The sequence below is a fragment of the Polypterus senegalus genome, chromosome 1, assembly GCF_016835505.1.
Source record: "Polypterus senegalus isolate Bchr_013 chromosome 1, ASM1683550v1, whole genome shotgun sequence".
Taxonomy (NCBI): Eukaryota; Metazoa; Chordata; class Cladistia; order Polypteriformes; family Polypteridae; genus Polypterus; species Polypterus senegalus.
In genome coordinates, this window is record NC_053154.1 from 102,612,112 (window position 1) to 102,631,999 (window position 19,888).

The window sequence follows — 19,888 nt, forward strand, 5'->3', positions numbered from 1 at the left end:
ACAGGCATTCTAGATCCCCTTTTCATAATGAACGTAATATAATACCAGTGTCCTCCAGAGAACATCTCTCAGCCAGCATAGCAAGCAAAAGTCAAAGACAAAATCCACAGTCTGGACTAGTAAATTCCTAACTATCATTAGAAATGAGATCAAAATAAACTAAAGAGTTAAGCTCCACATTCCCTTTCCCAATTGCTCTAATTACAGAATAGTGTTCAATTATGTGCAGTCTTGGGATTTACATTATTTAGAAAAGAAATTCATATTTCACTTCATCCAAGGCTAACAAGTTATTTTCAAAAGTTACAACTATCTTAAAATACATCTATTATTACTTCTCAAAGTTTAATCTTAAAAGCTAAACAGTTTCTATATTCCCAGCTATTTTTCTTTAAGCTAATATTTTAATAATTAAATTGACAAATACATTTCTACCTATGGCTTCAGAGTTTAAAAAGTGACAGAATGTTTAATTAGACCATCAAATCATAGAAAATAAAGCTAAACCCTATTATCAGCTACTGTATGTAGTCATTCAAATATTAACATTCTACTTCAGACTTAAGATATTCAAATTACTTGTGAACAAGGAGTGATGGGAAAAGAAATCAACATCTCACACTGTATCAAATGCTTTGTAATTTAAAATAAATTTTTATTTAAAAATGCTCTCATGGTAGTTAGTGCATCACACCATTGTATACAGTGCTTTAAAGAAAATATTTTGATATGTACAGTGCATCCAGAAAGTATTCACAGCGCATCACTTGCTTGACATTTTATTATGTTACAGCCTTATTCCAAAATGTGTATAGAATTCTGAGGAAAAAAATGAGTTTAATCCAACACCCCATAATAACAACGTGAAAAAAGTTTACTTGAGGTTTTTGCAAATTTATTAAAAATAAAAAAATTGAGAAAGCACATGTACATAAGTATTCACAACCTTTGCCATGAAGCTCAGAATTGAGCTCAGGTGCATCCTGTTTCCCCTGATGATCCTTGAGATGTTTCTGCAGCCTAATTGGAGTCCACCTGTGGTAAATTCAATTGATTGGACATGATTTGGAAAGGCACACACCTGTCTATATAAGGTCCCACAGTTGACAGTTCATGTCAGAGCACAAACCAAGCATGAAGTCAAAGGAATTGTCTGTAGACCTCTGAGACAGGATTGTCTTGAGGCAAAAAACTGGGGAAGGTTACAGAAACATTTCTGCTGCTTTGAAGGTCCCAATGAGCACAGTGGCCTTCATCATCTGTAAGTGGAAGAAGTTCGAAACCACCAGGACTCTTCCTAGAGCTGGCCGGCCATCTAAACTGAGCGATCAGAGGAGAAGGGCCTTAGTCAGGGAGGTGACCAAGAACCCAATGGTCACTCTGTCAGAGCTCCAGAGGTCCTCTGTGGAGAGAGGAGAACCTTCCAGAAGGACAACCATCTCTGCAGCAATCCACCAATCAGGCCTGCATGGTACAGTGGCCAAATGAAAGCCACTCCTTAGTAAAAGACACATGGCAGTCTGCTTGGAGTTTGCCAAAAGGCACCTGAAGGACTCTCAGACCATGAGAAACAAAATTCTCTGGTCTGATTGAACTCTTTGGTGTGAATGCCAGGCGTCACGTTTGGAGGAAACCAGGCACCGCTCATCACCAGGCCAATACCATCCCTACAGTGAAGCATGGTGGTGGCAGCATCATGCTGTGGGGATGTTTTCAGCGGCAGGAACTGGGAGACTAGTCAGGATAAAGGGAAAGATGACTGCAGCAATGTACAGAGACATCCTGGATGAAAACCTGCTCCAGAGCGCTCTTGACCTCAGACTGGGGTGACGGTTCATCTTTCAGTAGGACAACGACCCTAAGCACACAGTCAAGATATCAAAGGAGTGGCTTCAGGACAACTCTGTGAATGTCCTTGAGTGGCCCAGCCAGAGCCCAGACTTGAATCTGATTGAACATCTCTGGAGAGATCTTAAAATGGCTGTGCACTGACGCTTCCCATCCAACCTGATGGAGCTTGAGAGGTGCTGCAAAGAGGAATGGGCGAAACTGGCCACAGATAGGTGTGCCAAGCTTGTGACATCATATTCAAAAAGACTTAAAGCTGTAATTGCTGCCAAAGATGCATCGACAAAGTATTGAGTAAAGGCTGTGAATACTTATGTACATCTGATTTCTCAGTTTTTTTGTTTTTAATAAATTTGCAAAAATTTCATGTAAACGTTTTTCACGTTGTCATTATGGGGTGTTGTATGTAGAATTCTGAGGAAAAAAATGAATTTAATCCATTTTGGAATAAGGCTGTAACATAATAAAATGTGAAAAAGTGATGCGCTGTGAATACTTTCCGGATGCACTGTATTTTCAAACATTGGCAATATGTGTGGTTAAAGACAAAGTCACTTAAATTCCTTCAAATGCACATTTCACAACATACTCAAACTTACTTAAACTGTCTTTATACACATTATATTTGCTCAAGTTTTATTATTAATATTTAGTATCTACTATTTAAAGCTTTTACACACTTTTCCTTACATTTGTTTTACTCCATGCAGAGAATATGCAAGTTTGAACATTAATTTCCTGTTGCTGGCAACAGTGCCAACCACTGCGCTACTATATCACTCCCACTTCAAACACCTAACAGCTCATGGAAAGCATTTAAAACAATGTCCTTAACAAATTTGCACCTTCACATTTAGATCCTATTTAATAAGTCAGCTGACACACACACACACACACATACCAGCAGCATTTTATCCTTGAAAGAAATTGTCTCCTTCATATTTAACAATTATCAAAGAACATTTTCCCCTAAGACTTGATCATGTTCTGAAGGAAAGATGTTTTATGCATCTAAACATTTTTATAAGCAAAGTGGAGACGTTTTCATTTTATCAAATATTACACTTTTTCAAAACTCACATTTTAACCCAAATTTACAGCGCTCTGGAAATTTTCTCTCTCTTTTTCAAAATTTGTATGCACAAATAATACCAATACATTTTCAGACAAAGGAGTCCCATTCACACATCATAACTAAAGCTTCAGTTTTCACCTTTCTTACATCCTTCCAATCTCTTTTATTGAGAACTCTTAGTCATTCTCCTGCACTTTTTTGTCACTTGTGCAACTTCGTCGTGCATTACGATCTAAGTTTTTGATTTTTAACCAATCCCCCTTTGGCTTCAACCAACTTATGTATATACCAATTTTGCAAGAGCTGTTACAATTAAACTTCTTTTCATTTTTCCAATCTATGTAAACTGTTAGAAAACCTTTACATTCCAGTCTCACTCACTTGGCTGATTAGAATAAACAATGAAACACCTGACAGCCTTTGGTGACATAATCTTGTAAGTTCTAAGTAGCAGTGTCTATTCACCAACAAAGAAAACACACAATCACTACACAGAAAACATAAACCTTACAACCCATACCAATGACATAAAATCTTACCTTTTAGTCTTAGCCCTATTCTTTTTCTTACTGGTTCTATTATACAATTGTCAAATTCTACTTTTAACCCTATTCCTTTACCTCAAATTGCACTTATACCCCTGTTATATTGTCATATATCCATAACTCGATACAAGACCTTTTTGGTCTCAAGACATTATGTATATATGCGTGGACTCTAAACAGAAAACACTGCCATTCTAACGGCTTGGGATATACCCCAGCGTTATATCCCCAAAAGAATAAATGAACATGTCTTCGCCTACCATTTCAAGTGTGAAGATCATGTCCTTCAGAGGGGAATCCCACGCAGATGGGAACAAGTCCGTTCCAATTTCACATCGTTGGCTTTGCATCTTTTGAGATTGTGCAGGGAGTTCCCTATGGGGCACGGAAAGCCTCAACGTTGGGCGCCAAAAGATGGTAGAAATTTAACATCTTATTAAAGAAAGAAACATCCCCTAACAAGACAAATCAGTTATCAAGCAGCAGAAAAACTGTTCATAGTATCTTTTAATTACTCCTTGGTAAATTGCCTTGGAGGGAGCATTCTTCAAAAGCAGTCTGTTGCAGCATGGTCAGAATGATCAGAGAAACAAATAGAGGTTAATTTTGTAAACTGTTGAATTTATATATAGTGTCAATCAATGCATACATTTTACTATGGTTTGTTAATTGGTTTACACCCAAGTGACTTACATAAAATAAAAGTCTATTGTATTCTGGTTCTTCTTATACCTTTCAGTTGAGCCACCACCCTTGAAATTTTTGTGCAATAACTGTCCATTCTGGTTATTTATTGGACATCTGCTGACTTCTTAGTAATTTTTCAGTACATTTTGTTGTTCACTTGACCTTTATCTGATTTCCAAAATTTATCACCCATTATGCTATTTCTTTAAGTTGAATGCTCTGTTACCCAAAAATTATTCTTCCACACCAATTGTCCCAAAAATTATGGCTCCCTAAAATGCAAGGACTGTATATGAAAAGTGTTTTCATTTCTACATGGTGTGACAGAAATGTATGCAAATACCCTTAAATTGAAGTCTGAATTGTGCACTTTAATTTCATCTGAATTCTTTGATTTATAATTTTAAACTGTGGAGCGAGGGGTGAATCATGGCAAAATATGTCACTGTAATTGTGAAATGGCTATATTAACAAAATATCCTATTACTCAGGAATAGTACATAACACTTTTTTTGTTGATTTTATGTGTTACTCAACTGATAAAGAAGTTGTCCAAGGCAAAATCTAGCTCTTTGAAAAACTTTAATTGGTAAATCACTACGATCTTTGGGGTTTGATTACTTTGATTGAAACTGTACATGTTTGCATATTACAGTATTACATTTTTTAAGTGAGCATCATGACAGGATGATTTATAATTAATTTGTGCATAATGAACAGAAGTTACATATTGTACTTTCCTTATTTAGCAACAAGCAGTAGAATACTTTCAAATAAGGTGGCAGAATGAATGTGATTTTAGTTTTTCAGCCTTTGAGCAGGGCACTGCTGTGGGTTGCCATAAACATGGTGCTGATAACCATTAACAGTGTCTATTGTAATTCATTTTTGATAATTTTTATTAATATTAATATATTGCAACAGTCACTAACGCCTCTCTCCAACTGTGAAATGTGAGGCATAATATTTGAAAACAAAAGTGACGCTATACAAATGACTGTATTTCCTGTTATTAACTATTACTGAGACCAAAAAAAATACAGAAGAACCAGAGTATCAAGATATAGCTAATTTAAATCAACTGTTATCAATAAAATCCAGTAGGTGGGGTCCAAGTGTAGCTTATGTAAAACTTTAATGCAGCCTGGTTGTGGGCCATGTGAAATGTTTCTCTATTATAAAGAGCGATGCATCTTAAAATTTATATCAAGAGTCATCTTGACTGTTTGTTGTTTCACAGTTTTAATATTATTTCTATTAGCTGCATGCCCTCTGATTATCTCATTTCACTGGTCAGCCCCCCAGTATAGCCATTTATTTTGTTTTTCAAAGACGATTTGAGCTAAATAATTTGTCTCTTTTATTGATGCAGTTATCTGTGCATTAATTGTTCCCTCGGAAATCACTCCTGTGATCTACTCAGTAAAATTATGTGAATTCATTTCTTCATATAGTGCCGCAGATTTTCTGTGGAGAGGGTGGAAAAACATGTTATTTTTAAAACGTTAAGAGACACTGACATTTGAAGACATTGTTTCTTTGAACCTAGAAATGGAAAAGTTATAACAAGTTAGTGTGTGTGTATATGTATGTATGTGTGTATATATATATATATATATATATATATATATATATATATATATATATATATATATATATATATACAGTATATACATACCTAACTAAGTTATGCGGAGAAGTAGTGTGTTAAGTTATGAAAAAGAAAAGCAAACATTTTAAAAATAACGTAAGATGATTGTTAATGTAATTGTTTTGTCATTGATATGAGTGTTGTTGTCATATCTATCTATTTATATATATATATATATATATGTATATATATATATATATATATATATATATATATATATATATATATATATATATATATATATATATATATATATATATATCTATTTATATATATATATATATATATATATATATATCTATATATATATATATATATATATATATATATATATATATATATATATATATATATATATATATATATATATTTATCTATATATATATATATATATATATATATATATATATATATATATATATATATATATATATATATATATATATATATATATCTATATATATATATATATATATATATATATATATATATCATATATATATATATATATATATATATATATATATATATATATATATATATATATATATATATACATATATATATATATATATATATATATATATATATATATATATATATATATATATATATATATATATATATATATATATATATATATATATGTATATATATATATATATATATATATATATATATATATATATATATATATATATATATATATATATATATATATACATATATATATACATACTGTATATACAACATATACATATCTACATATATACTGTATATACACATATATATACAAATCTACATATATATATCCACATATATATATATTAGGGGTGGGACTCGATTAAAAAAATTAATCCAATTAATTAGAGGCTGTGTAAGAATTAATCTTGATTAATCGTATGTAATCATTCACGTAAATTTGCCCCAAATGCATAAATGTTTTTTTTTTAATTTAAAAGTGTTTTAGTGGCCGACAGAATCAAATAATAGACATGTACATGAATATTGTAAACTGAAGCTGTTTTAATTTCTGAAAAAAAAAGCCTTTAAACTGCATTTGAATTCAAAACAGAAACAAAAATATCATCCCTGGTTAAAATTGGGCAGACTTAAAAATAAAGTGGTAGTTTAAGTGCTTTAAGTAGATTTTCAGAATAGTATTGTCTTTAAATAATAATAACCAAAATTTCAACATAAAGTGCAGTTTTTCTTCTTAAAAAAATAAGTCAGAAACATAAAAGGTAATTTGACCAACTTAATCTTTAAACTCTGAGTAACCTTAGCCAAAATTATTTTGTACATTAGGCTAAAACAGTGTGATCATTTTGTAATTAGATGTAATTAGAATTACTAACAGTCACGGAAGTCCAGTGATCCCCAGTAAGAGCCACAAAGTCCGCTTTCTGTAATGCATCTAATTTTGCTTGCTTTTCAGTGTGCACAAAACCATGCTTTTATCAAGGTTGGCGGAAGTCGAAATGATCAGTCGTAGGAACGCGCTTTATTCCGACTCTAACATTTTTGTAGCTGTGATGTGTGCAGTAGTGTAATGGATGTACCAGGAAATCATGCATTGACAAAAGTTCCCGTTTGCTTGGAATTGAAAGTGTGATTAAATGCTTATTTTTTAACGCGTTATGGAGTACATGCATCGAAGCTTCTCAGCTGTGCTTGTGCTAATAAAGGGAAACATTTTAAAAATAACGTAACATGATTCTGCGTTAACCGAATATTTTTTCATATTTGATTATCATTATTTGTTTCAATCAGGGTCGTATTTGTACGATGTGTTGTGTTCAAGTTACATTCCGCGTTTGTCAATCGTCGTAAAGATAAGAGGTTTCATTCATCAATTAGTTTCTTACTGCATCAATAAACAGCTCGTCTTCCTCTTTATCTGAGATGTGACACACTGCATGCACAGGTTTTTTTTTACACTGTCTTCCTTTAGCGTGACATTCACTTTTTCCACCGTGTGCTTTGTTTCCGCAGTAGCTGCACTTATGAATATGATTCTATGTATCAGACGCTTCATATTTTTTGCTGCCTTCTCAATTGTGTAATTCGGTTTTGTTCAGCACTTTTGGAACTGTTGCTTTTTGTCTGTGCACTGCGTCAGTTCACGTGAGCCGCTTGGTGTTCTTGCATCAAAGGTTCCCAGATGTGCTGGTGCCATCTCGTGTAATGTCAGCTAAGACCCGGCACTTAAAAGTTTCTCTCGCAGTTTCGCTGAGTTTGTGCCAAACACCACCCTGACCATCTCATCTTCCTCTGCATAAGCACAGTCCTTCACACCTGAATATTTACCGGCAGTGTTTGTATTGGATTGCCGCTGATGGACGGCCTTATATGGGCAGGCACTAAATTACAAACGCTAGTGGCAGCCTGTCTATGAACTTAATTTAATATAAACTTACGGTTCACGCCGTGCTTTGTTTCCGCAGTAGCTGTACTTATGAATATGCTTGTATGCATCATTTGCTTCATAATGTTTTTCTGCCTTCTCAATTGTGAAATGGCGCTTTTGTGCTCATCGCTGTTTGGAGTTCTTCCTTGTTCTACGTACTTACGTAGGAGGCGTGATGATGTCACACGAAACTCCGCCCCCCACGGCCATCTCCAACTCAACTCCATTACATTATATGTAGAAAAATAGGTTCCAGTTATGACCCTTACGCGTAGAATTTCGAAATGAAACCTGCCCAACTGTTGTAAGTAAGCTGTAAGGAATAAGCCTGCAAAATTTCAGCCTTCTACCTACACGGGAAGTTGGAGAATTAGTGATGAGTCAGTGAGTGAGTGAGGGCTTTGCCTTTTTATTAGTATATATATATATATATATATATATATATATATATATATATATATATATATATATATATATATATATATATATATATATATATATATATATATAGTGGTACCTTAAGATACGAGTGCCCCAACGTACAAGTTTTTTAAGATATGAGCCGTCACTAGGTCAATTTTTTGCCTTGAGTTACGAGCCAATCGAATTGCAAGCAATCAAAGAGTATGTTGCCACACATTTCGAGGAACTGACGATGAAGGAGTTGACGGAACTACAGACGCAACAACATATGGAGGTTCTGCAGGACATCAGTATCGCAGAGGAGCCAGAGGCGGAGGAGGTTATCTGTTCAAGTGAGATAAAGGAAGTGTTTGCAATGTAGGAAAAAGTTTCGAACTTTAAAGAAAAGAAACACCCTGAAAAAGTTGCAACTGGTCATGTAGCAGCACTATTTAATGACACTTGCCTAACCACTTGACTTTATTGAAAGGAAACCCTGAAAAAGTTGCAACTGATCGTGCAGCAGCACTATTTATTGACTCTAGCCTAACCACTTGACTTTATTGAAAAGAAACCTTGAAATAGTTGCAACTGATGGTGCAGTGGTGCTATTTAATGACACTTGCCTAACTCAATTCAGAAACATTCTAAAGGGGAGGACTAAACAAAGCTCCTTGGACAGGTTTCTGTTGAAACAGCCTGAGAATGAAAGTGACGAAGCGTGGCAAAAAAGAAAAAAAACTAGTGAAGAAGAAAATTAAATTAAGCAAAAGTGAAATGAAAGAAAAATATATTACAATACGCTAATCGGCTCCGCCAACATTTGTTTATTTCTTTAGATTCTCTTTTATGTATTATGTTTTATTTTGTTTGTATACAATATTTGTACATTATAAATACGTTTTTCTTATGTTGAAAACATTTAACAATAAATTGGGGTGGTTGTTTGGGGGTTGTCACGAATTAATCTCATTTCAATTGGGAAAATGGATTTGAGATACGAGCATTTTGACTTACGAGCTCGGTCACGGAACAAATTAAACTTGTATCTTAAGGTACCACTGTATGTGTGTGTGCGTGTGATATAGTATCTGCTAAATGATACAAAGAGTACACGACATGTGTTTCACCCTTATTGGGACTCATCAGGTGTGTTCATTTTTGCATTCCCAGATGTCAGCACCTGAAGCAAAACTTACGGTTGGTCAGCCACGTCCTCTCAGTTGCAAGAAGCAGCTCATAGATATGTGATACAGGATATTTGGCATGGTGAAGATTGTGTAATCTTTGTATGTATGTATGTGTGTGTGATATATATATATATATATATATATATATATATATATATATATATATATATATATATATATATATATATGTATGTAGTAATAATATGCCAAAGACATCATAAAGGTTTGGGGCAGCCACCCATATATTGCTTTTCCCAGCTGCAAATGGGTTTGTTGTATCATAAATCTCAAATGCATTTCACAGAGTCCAAACTAGAACTGGCTATAGTAGCCCAAGATGGAGGCTTTAAAGGCCTGGAGAGGAAATGATGTCATCAAAATGGCCAGAACAGGAAGTGACGTCAGCAAAGGGGCCGGCTTCGGAGGTGACGTTAGCAAAGGGGCCGGCTTTGGAAGCGATGTCAGCAAAGGGGCCGGCTTCGGAGGTGACGTCTTCTGAGGCGCCGGAACCTTGCAGGATTTCCCGGGAAAGGTCTGTAGGGAACTGAGAAAGACAGTCCAGCGCACTCCGCCACCCCCTGGTCAGATGTTTCATTACACTTACTCAGGCCCTTTAGCTGCCTCCTACTCGCACGTGTGTGACAAGGCCTCCCCCCTCAGCCCAGACCCATCGGGTTGGGTGTCCTGCACCGAGTGGTCGTGGGCACGAGAGAGAGCATCAGCGTTGGCATGGAGAGAACCCTTACGATGAATTAGCGAAAACTTGTAAGGTTGAAGGTCAAGAAACCACCTAGTGAACTGTGGATTCAACTCCTTGTGAAGGACCATCCACTGTAAGGGTGCATGATCTGTCACCAGAGTGAACTCCCGGCCCAAAAGGTAGTACCTCAACTGCGTAATCGCCCATTTGATCACAAAGACTTCCCTTTCCACCGCTGCATACCTGGTCTCCCGATCCAACAGTTTCCGGCTTAGGTACATGAAGGGGTGTTCAACACCATCGACGCTTTGGCTCAGCACGGCACCCAGGCCTGTGTCCGAAGCGTCCGTCTGGAGAATAAAAGGGAGAGAAAAATTAGGAGCTTTTAATATTGGTGCTGACGCAAGAGCCTGTTTTAAGTCACTAAATGCAGTGTCCACCTTGTCACTCCATACCATATGATTAGGAGCCCTCTTTGTAAGATCAGTCAAGGGCGCCACTCTCTCTGAAAACCGAGGTTCAAACCGGTGGTAGTACCCGGCCAACCCGAAAATGCCTTGGATTTGCCTCTTGGTTCGCTGACGAGCCCATTTTACAATGGCATCTATTTTTGAACACTGTGGTTTCACGGTACCCCAACCCACCAGATAGCCCAAATATTTAGCCTCTTTTAATCCAAAGAAACATTTCTTGGGATTAATACGAAGCCCGGCTTCTCCTTGTGTCCGCAATACCGCAGTGACCTGCTGTACGTGTGCCTTCCATGTGCTGGAATAGATGACGACGTCATCCAGATAGGCAGCACTATATGCATTATGGGGTTGGAGCACTTTATCCACCAGACGCTGGAAAGTCGCAGGAGGCCCGTGTAACCCGAATGGAAGAACACGATACTGCCAGTGTCCACTAGGAGTGCTAAACGCGGTCTTGACCTTCGCGGAGTCCGTTAAAGGAATCTGCCAGCACCCCTTTGTCATGTCAAGCGTTGTCAAAAATTCAGCTTGTCCAAGCCTCTCGAGGAGGTCATCCACGTGAGGCATGGGATAAGCATCGAACAGGGAGACCTGGTTAAGCCGACGGAAGTCATTGCAAAACCTCCAACTGCCATCAGGCTTACTAACCAAGACAATTGGGCTGGACCCAGGGACTGTAACTTTCCTCAATCACTCCTAGTTCCAGCATCCGCCTGATTTCCAGCTCCACTTTTGCTTTCTTTGCCTCAGGATGTCTATAGGGGAGCTCCCGGACTATAACCCCTGGTTCAGTCACTATGTCGTGCGCAATCAGAGAGGTCCTTCTGGGTTTTTCACTCACCACCTCCAAGACGGACAGGATAGCTGATTTCAGCTCCCGTCTTTATAAGTTAATTCCTCGCCGAAATTAAGGGTGTCTATGTGAGCAAAGAATGAGCAGGGCTGAGCGGAGGAGGGATCCGGTTCCCTCTCTTTCCACGGCTTCAGCAAATTCTAATGATAAACCCGCTCACTTGGTCTACGATTGGGTTGTTTCACCAAATAGTCGACCAATACTTTTCGCTCTTTTTTTCATAAGGGCCTTGCCAATGGACAAGCAATTTAGAATGGGAGGTGAAGACTAATACCATGACACGATCCTCCGGAATTCTCGGAGTGTCGTGCCACGGTCATAATAACGGGCCGTGCTGCTTGTGCCTCTTCCATATGACTTTTTAAAATAGGTTGAATTTTCCCAAATCTATCGCGTAACTGTGTGATATATTGCAAAATATTTGTAGAGGGAAGAGCCTCTCCTTCCCAACCTGCTTTCAGAATATCCAGTATACCCCGGGGTTGTCATCCGTATAACAATTCGAAAGGAGACAACCCCGTAGAGCAGGCATGCGCAACCTTTCCGCTATTGACGGCCGCACTACAGACTTTTTACTTTAATAACGGCCGCATACAGACTTTTACTTTAATAACGCGCCAGTAAGTCCAAGTAAACTTAATAATGTTTTATGATTTATGTAAAAATTTACAGATTACACATTAAAACAGAGTATGATATATCTGACAATATTCAATTTACTGGTCTACATATGTAAAAAAATGTCTACGAAACGTCATATAGGACAAAAAACCAGTACCTGTTTTTCAGATATTTCATTCTGGAAAACGCTGCTTCGCACAAATAAGTGCTTCCGAAAAGAACGAGAATGTTCCTGGCCAGTTCTCGTGAGTTGTGGGTATTCTACTGCTGATTTCCACGCATATCCAGCAGGTCGCTTTCTTCCGTAAACTTTTTCACAAGCTGCTCATTGTTCTTCAACTCTACTAGCTCCATTTGTAGATGTAACGGTGCACTCACTGTCTCCACCAGATGAGGAGAAGCAACGAGTCTTATTATTGCTGAAATCTTTTCGAAATCTTGAAAACGGTTAGCGAATTCCTGCAACAGCCCGTCTAAAGTGCCCGAAAAACGGACGGTAGGAATTTGGTCAGGCTTTACTTCTTTGCTGTCAATCAGAGCCGTCACTGGAGTCCAGAGACCCTACACCTGCACGGCCGCCATTACGTACACTTTTATATACACGTCCACGGCCGCCAAAGTCCTTGCCCACGGCCGCATGCGGCCGTACGGCCGCAGGTTGCGCACAGCTGCAGGTTGCGCACAGCTGCCGTAGAGGCTTGTGGGACTTCCCGACAGGCAAAGAGAACGAGGGGGAGGAGTTGATCCCAATTCCTCCCATCCCCGCTGACCACCTTGCAAAGCATCTGCTTGAGAGTCTGATTAAACCTCTCCACTAGACAGTCGGTTTGACGATGATACACCGCGGTCTTTAAGTGCTTTATTTTCAGTAACTTGGCCATTTCCCTGAATGTCTCTGAGGTAAAAGGTGTTCCTTGGTCTGTTAGGACTTCTTTAGGAATACCGACATGCGCAAATACTCCCACTAGTTCCCGTGCGATTGCTTTAGATGTAGCTGAGCGCAAGGGAACAGCTTCCGGATATCGGGTCGCATAATCCACGAGGACTAATATATATTTATGTCCTCGGGTTGAGGGCTCTAAGGGTCCTACAATACCGACCCCAATTCGTTCAAAGGGAACATCAATTAAGGGAAGGGAAACGAGAGGAGCCCGGTCCCTCCTAGGAATTTGCCGTAATTGACATTCTGGACAAGAAATACAAAAAACGGCGAACCTCCTTGTTAATTCCCGGCCAATAAAATCTGAGGTTGATCCTCTCTAAAGTTTTTTCGGAGCCTAAATGGCCTCCAAGGAGGTGGGCGTGAGCTAATTCACAAACCTGCCGCCGGTAGGTTCGTGTGATTAACAACAGTTTCCGAACCTCTGCACCATGTTCCGCGTCCCGATATAATAGATCATTTTCTATTACAAAGTGAGGTCCTTGTGGCATGGGCTGGTGTGAGCGTTGGCTGTTGACAAGGACTACTTCATTTTTTGCAAATTTTAGGGAGTCATCATTCCACTGCTCCCTTTTAAAAGAAGCCAGTGTTTGTCTAAACTGAAAGTGAATGTCAGAGAGAGAATCCGGTCTGACCTTAAGGGAACGGGATTCCTCCCGACTCGTCGAGGCGCGGATTGATGACGTATTTGCCTGCGACGGTCCAGGAATCTCCCCGTTCCCCTTGTGGGCTTCCGCATCTCTCTCCGCCGGCTGTGTACACGGCGTGGAGACAGCTTGAGACTAATTATCCTCTTCTATAACGAGGCCTAAGTTTTTATCAGGAGTAGTCAATAGTTTACCTCTTTTATTTTCCAACCAGTCCCGCCCTAGAATCGCTGGAAAGGGAGGATTGGGGTGAACCGCCATGGGAATTCTTTTTAGCGATCCTCTCTGACTTACGAAACACAGGGCGGTATTGTACATCCGGGTGTCTCCATGAATACATTTAATACTGGTCTTTAATTTTTTGTCGCGGTAAGACATAAAGGCAATCAACAATGGAAATGTTGCTGCCTGAATCAAACAAGGCATTGACTTTGTAACCATTAATGACTACGGTTCCCATATTCGATACCGTCAGAGGGTTGGCAAGAGCACACAAACCGTCTCCCCCCTTCCACCTACATCCCGCCTCGTTCCGGGTAGGTTGCACTCCCGGCAGCCCGGGAACTCAGAAACAGGCTCCGATTTATGTGGAAGAGACTTATTTTGTAGGACGTAATTTCTAGAAAATCCACTAGAGGACGGTTCTGCTCTCCCAGATTTCGAGACTTGCATGGGTGATTTTACAAGCTTTATAAGCTCTTCCATAGAATGGAAATCTCCCCAGTCCGGCTGGGCAAAGTTTTTTTGGGATGCTCTTTAAAAAAATAAAGCAGGCTACCTGCTGTACTATTTGGCAGATGGATAGTTCAAATGGCCTTAGCCTTAAGGCCATCTGCTCCCAGCTGATCATAGCCTGTGTCTGGATTGATCTCTCTGGATCAAATTCACACTTTTGTATTATTTTTGCCTGCTGGACTGGGGATAGCCCATATTTATCTGGGGCCTCAGCCCCAATGGGCTGCTCAGCTCTCTCCTCCAAGGGAGCATAATAAGCCCTTTTCGTTTCATCCCCAGAAACCAGCCTTTGCCTGTATGTCCCCTTAACACTCTCCCTTTGGTAAGTTATATGCCTGGTGCTGTATTTGAGGAGCAGAGCCTTCCTGACCCCCAAACGCACCCAGCCCCACCCCCACCAGAAACTTGGCCCCGGTACTTTCCTACCTGGTTGATTTCATGTTCGTGTCCCGGTTTCTTCTGGGACTTCATCCTGCCAGCTACACCACTGTAATAATAATACGCCAAAGACATCATAAAGGTTTGGGGCAGCCACCCATATGTTTTTCCCAGCTGCAAAAGGGTTTGTTGTATCATAAATCTCAAGTGCATTTCACAGAGTCCAAACTAGAACTGGCTATAGTAGCCCAAGATGGAGGCTTTAAAGGCCTGGAGAGGAACTGATGTCATCAAAATGGCCGGAACCGGAAGTGACGTCCGCAAAGGGGCCGTCTTCGGAGGCGACGTCAGCAAAGGGGCTGCCTTTGGAGGTGACGTCAGCAAAGGGGCCGGATTTGGAAGCAATGTCAGCAAAGGGGCCGGCTTCAGAGGTGACGTCAGCAAAGGGGCCGGCTTCAGAGGTGACGTCTTCTGAGGCGCCGGAACCTTGCAGGATTTCCCGGGAAAGGTCTGTAGGGAACTGAGAAAGACAGTCAGCGCACTCCACCACCCCCTGGTCAGATGTTTCATTACACTTACTCAGGCCCTTTAGCTGCCTCCTACTCGCACGTGTGTGACAATATATATATATATACACACAGTGGAACCTCGGTTCACGACCATAATTTTTCCAAAAGTCTGGTCATAACCCGATTTGGTCGTGAACCAAAGTAATTTCCTCCATAGGATTGTATGTAAATACAATTAATCCGTTCCAGACCGTATGAACAGTATGTAAATATATATTTTTTTAAGCACAAATATAATTATACCATAGAATGCACAGCATAATAGTAAACTAAATGTAAAAACATTGAATAACACTGAGAAAACCTTGAACAACAGAGAAAACTAAGACTGCAAGAGTTTGCGCTATAGCGCTACAAACCGCTCGCTAAATGGGCCATGACAAGAACTTGGGCTAGTACTCTATATACAGTTGAACCTCGGTTCACGAACCTCTCTGAACACGTACAAATCGGGTTACGACCAAAACGTTCGCCAAACTTTTGCATCTGTTCACGACCACACACTTGGGTGACGAACAAGCCAGTTTCTCTTCTGGTTCGTACGCGCCAATGATTTCCGCACGTGTACTGTCTCTCCCTGTACTGTACATTGTTCTTGGTGCATCTCGCAGAGAGTCTCCCTCGAAACTGTAACCTCCTCTCAACCCAGCTTCCTTTTGTGGTTTAGTGGGTCCACAGCTCCTATCAAAAAGGCCAGTTTTAATAAATAATCACCGCACTTGCGGCTTAGCAAGGGGGCGTGGTGGTGTGTGGCTGAAGCGGTTCCTGAGGAGTTTGTGATGTGGGTGTTTCTCACCTAAGTGCACAGGTGAGAAGCGGTCCACATCCGTAATTGTTCCCAGGAGCTGCTGATTGCCACAACTACCATGCCACTTCATAAATAGAAGCGAGAGTTGGTTATAGGGAAAAAGAAGAGAACAGGAAAGAAAAGGAGGTTGCAGGAGAAGGCAGGAAGCAAGAGGAGAAAGCCGGTGCAGGAGAGTAAGAGAGAACACGAGAGAGAGCGCAACAGTGATCGAGCTGCTGAGCAGGGAGTCTGGGTGTTTGTCTCAGTGTTATTCAATGTTTTTACATTTAGTTAACTATTACTCTGTGCATTCTATGGTATAATTAACTATTTTTATGCTTAAAAATCTTTAAAGAAAATATATTTACATACAGTTTGTACGGTCTGGAAAGGATTAATTGTATTTACATACAATCCTATGGGGGATATTACTTCGGTTCACGACCAAATCGGGTTACGACCAGACCAGAGTTTTGGAACGAATTATGGTTGTGACCCGAGATTCCACTGTAATAATTAAATTTTGTTAAATGGGAGCAGCCAAAAGAAGAAGAAGTTCAAGCAAACAGCTGTTTTTTGAATAATGCAGAGTTTTTGTGTTGTTCCCCCCTCACAGAACCTCCTTGCCAACCTTTCATTTACATGGAATCACTAATGTAAAATGTAGCCTTCACTTTAAGAAAGGACAAACCTAAACGATATACCAAATTCATTATTATAGGCTGAACTGCTTTGGCATGATAACAATGTTTAGGTTTTGAGACCCACACCCCAGTTGCAGCCCCTTTCACAATGGAACTTTTGAAGTCCTTAAAGTCTAGATTTTAAGTTGTGTCAACACTAATATGCAGGCAAAATGTCATGAACTCGGTTGTTTTGGAGTGATGCATCCTGCTCCCAACCAACCATTCTGATTAAAGTTTTGAAACACCATGTATCCTGGATTTTTAGTTGGTTCCTTATTTTAATACACACATAATTGTATTAAGATAACCTCAGCCATTTTAGAATAATGAGCAGGTTTGATTTTCCACCCCTCTCAGAACCCAACTCCCCTGTGAAAACACCATATTGCCATGATTTTAAGTTGGGCCAAAGGCAATCTATATTTAAAGTTTCATGAAAATTGGTTTAGTCGATTTTGTGAGGTTAGTGAACAAAGACGCAGACAAGATGTAATCTGAGAGTTGAAATTAAGTCCTTAGAATGCAAAATGGATAATTTACATCAAAGCTAAAAAGAACTAAATGAACAGACAGTGTGTGTTACGGTTTTATTTATAGATTTATAGATGTGTTTTTATAAATACCTATTCATCAACCTTATAATATTTGGGAAGAAACTTTCCCTGACTCTACTAGAATGAGAGCCAATGGTCCCATATGAAGTGTCTGTGTTGTGAGTCAGCATGGAATCCATATATACTGATATTTGCCTGTTAGGAAGTCCAAAATCCAGTTGCAGAGGGTAGTGTAACTGCTCTGTTGAGGAATCTGATGGTTTGCTTTGATGATACAACAGTGATAATAAGCTGAGGACTTAACAGATCTTATTATCCAAATCTGCTAGGATGGTATGATGTGCAAGGGATTAAGGATTCTGAATCATAAAGAGCAAATCAATTAAAATTTAAGTGAAAAAGGAATGTTCAATAGCTGCAGTAATGAGATATAAATTAAGAACAATCTGGGGAAGAGAACTGCATCTACTCAGGCCTTTTAGTATCTGAGTTTGACACTTCTCTTTTACCCTGTTATGGAAATTTTAGCTGTTGTTGACTTGAAGCTGTAATCAATACAGAAGATTCTTCCACAAATTACTAATTAAGAAGTTGTGCACATTGCACTGCCAAACTCTTGAAGGTTTATTTTGAATTTTTCCTAAAACGTATACATTTGTTTCGTTTCATAAATATCATTGGTAAGTTATAGTTGAATCCTATTGAATGTTAAGAAAATGACTGGCATGATGTTTTTTAAGTTTAATCTTTACATCAACAAAAGCTGAAATTTCAATCAAGTTATTTAAACTATTTAATATCCACTGCATATAACAAAAACAGCAGACTGGGTTTTCTGTTTCGAACTGCACAAAGGAAGATTCATATTATCAATGCTCACTGCCTAGATAAAATGTCATTTAGCACAATATTTTAAGGTTAACAGATTGCAGAGTTGCCTGCATAACAACAATACAACTGAATCTAGAAAGTAAGACATATGCTTGTGATTTTCATTAAATATCCTCTCATATCTTATGCTCCTTGGTGAACATTAAGCAATCAACATAATGTGACAGACAATCATTGTTTAAACTGCTTGGCACTTTGCAGCAGGTAAATGTCACTGGTTTCATAAATATTTATATAAGTACTATGCTTGTATTCACTAAATATGCAGACAGCAGTCTCAAAACAAAAGTAACTGAAAAATGCCTATTTAACTAAAACCACTTAGTGTTGCAGTAAAAGCTTCTCTGAATTCAGTGGTCATTCCTTTGCATGAAGTGCCTTCAATCTTTAGGCTCTGTAAGTAGGTGGCCACAGATTTGTCATTACCTGTATCAAAAAACATTTTCTCAAACCATGCCATATGTACAAGGCATTTAAAAACCAAAATGCTCTACTTGTAGATTTTCAAAGAGTACAGCTTGACTCTGGAGTGAAAAAAACAATCTTATGTGTTGTTTTTATTTCAGGCTACCCTACAAGTTGGAGGTCATGGAGAGAGGCTTAATCAGTGTAGAGAAGTGACTCTGACAACCTATAAGCCCATCCCCATGCAGGTGGATGGTGAGCCCTGCAAACTGGCACCTTCTATCATTCGTATATCCTTGAGAAATCAAGCCAATATGGTTCAAAAAACCAAGCGACGGACCTCCATCCCTTTGCTGAATGAGTGAGTGAGGAAGCAGGAAATGAGAACCAATCTGTTGCAGTAGTTGTAGAATATGGTTAATGGACTGATTTGGTCCTCTTTACACTGTTCATTATTCCTTATGCTATTTTAATTGCACAGTTTTTCTGATAACTTTCATCTTCTTCTTAATTATCTATTTTCTCAAATGTGGTTGTGTGGTTGTAACAGCTTACTAATATGAGCTTTCACATATTTCCAACATACAAGAGAGGATTAATGAGTGAGGTCCTATTGCATATGGTTTTGCCATTGAAATGTCTTTTTTAATTGGGATATCTCTGTAATCTGTCCAGTCCATGATATAAAGTTGACCACTTGTATGCCAAAGATGGAAAGATTTTTGTAGCTTTCTGTTCTATCCAATGGGCATTTAAAATGATTTAAACTGTGGATTCTACTTATCCAGTAAAATATTACATGGATCTATGTGTCTCCGGACATTATGGTGTAGTTATCCCC

The 19,888-nt window shown here is 38.7% G+C and overlaps 1 protein-coding gene across 6 annotated transcripts in view; it reads left to right on the forward strand.

Annotated features, from left to right (window-relative positions):
- The window catches only part of dgkza (diacylglycerol kinase, zeta a), a 226,338-nt gene that overhangs the window by 164,285 nt on the left and 42,165 nt on the right, over window positions 1–19,888 (forward strand). For all 6 annotated transcript variants that reach the window (XM_039754799.1, XM_039754753.1, XM_039754788.1 and 3 more), the window contains one exon: window positions 19,209–19,408. In XM_039754799.1, coding sequence (XP_039610733.1) covers window positions 19,209–19,408 — 200 coding nt within the window. The remainder of the gene's footprint in view (window positions 1–19,208; window positions 19,409–19,888) is intronic.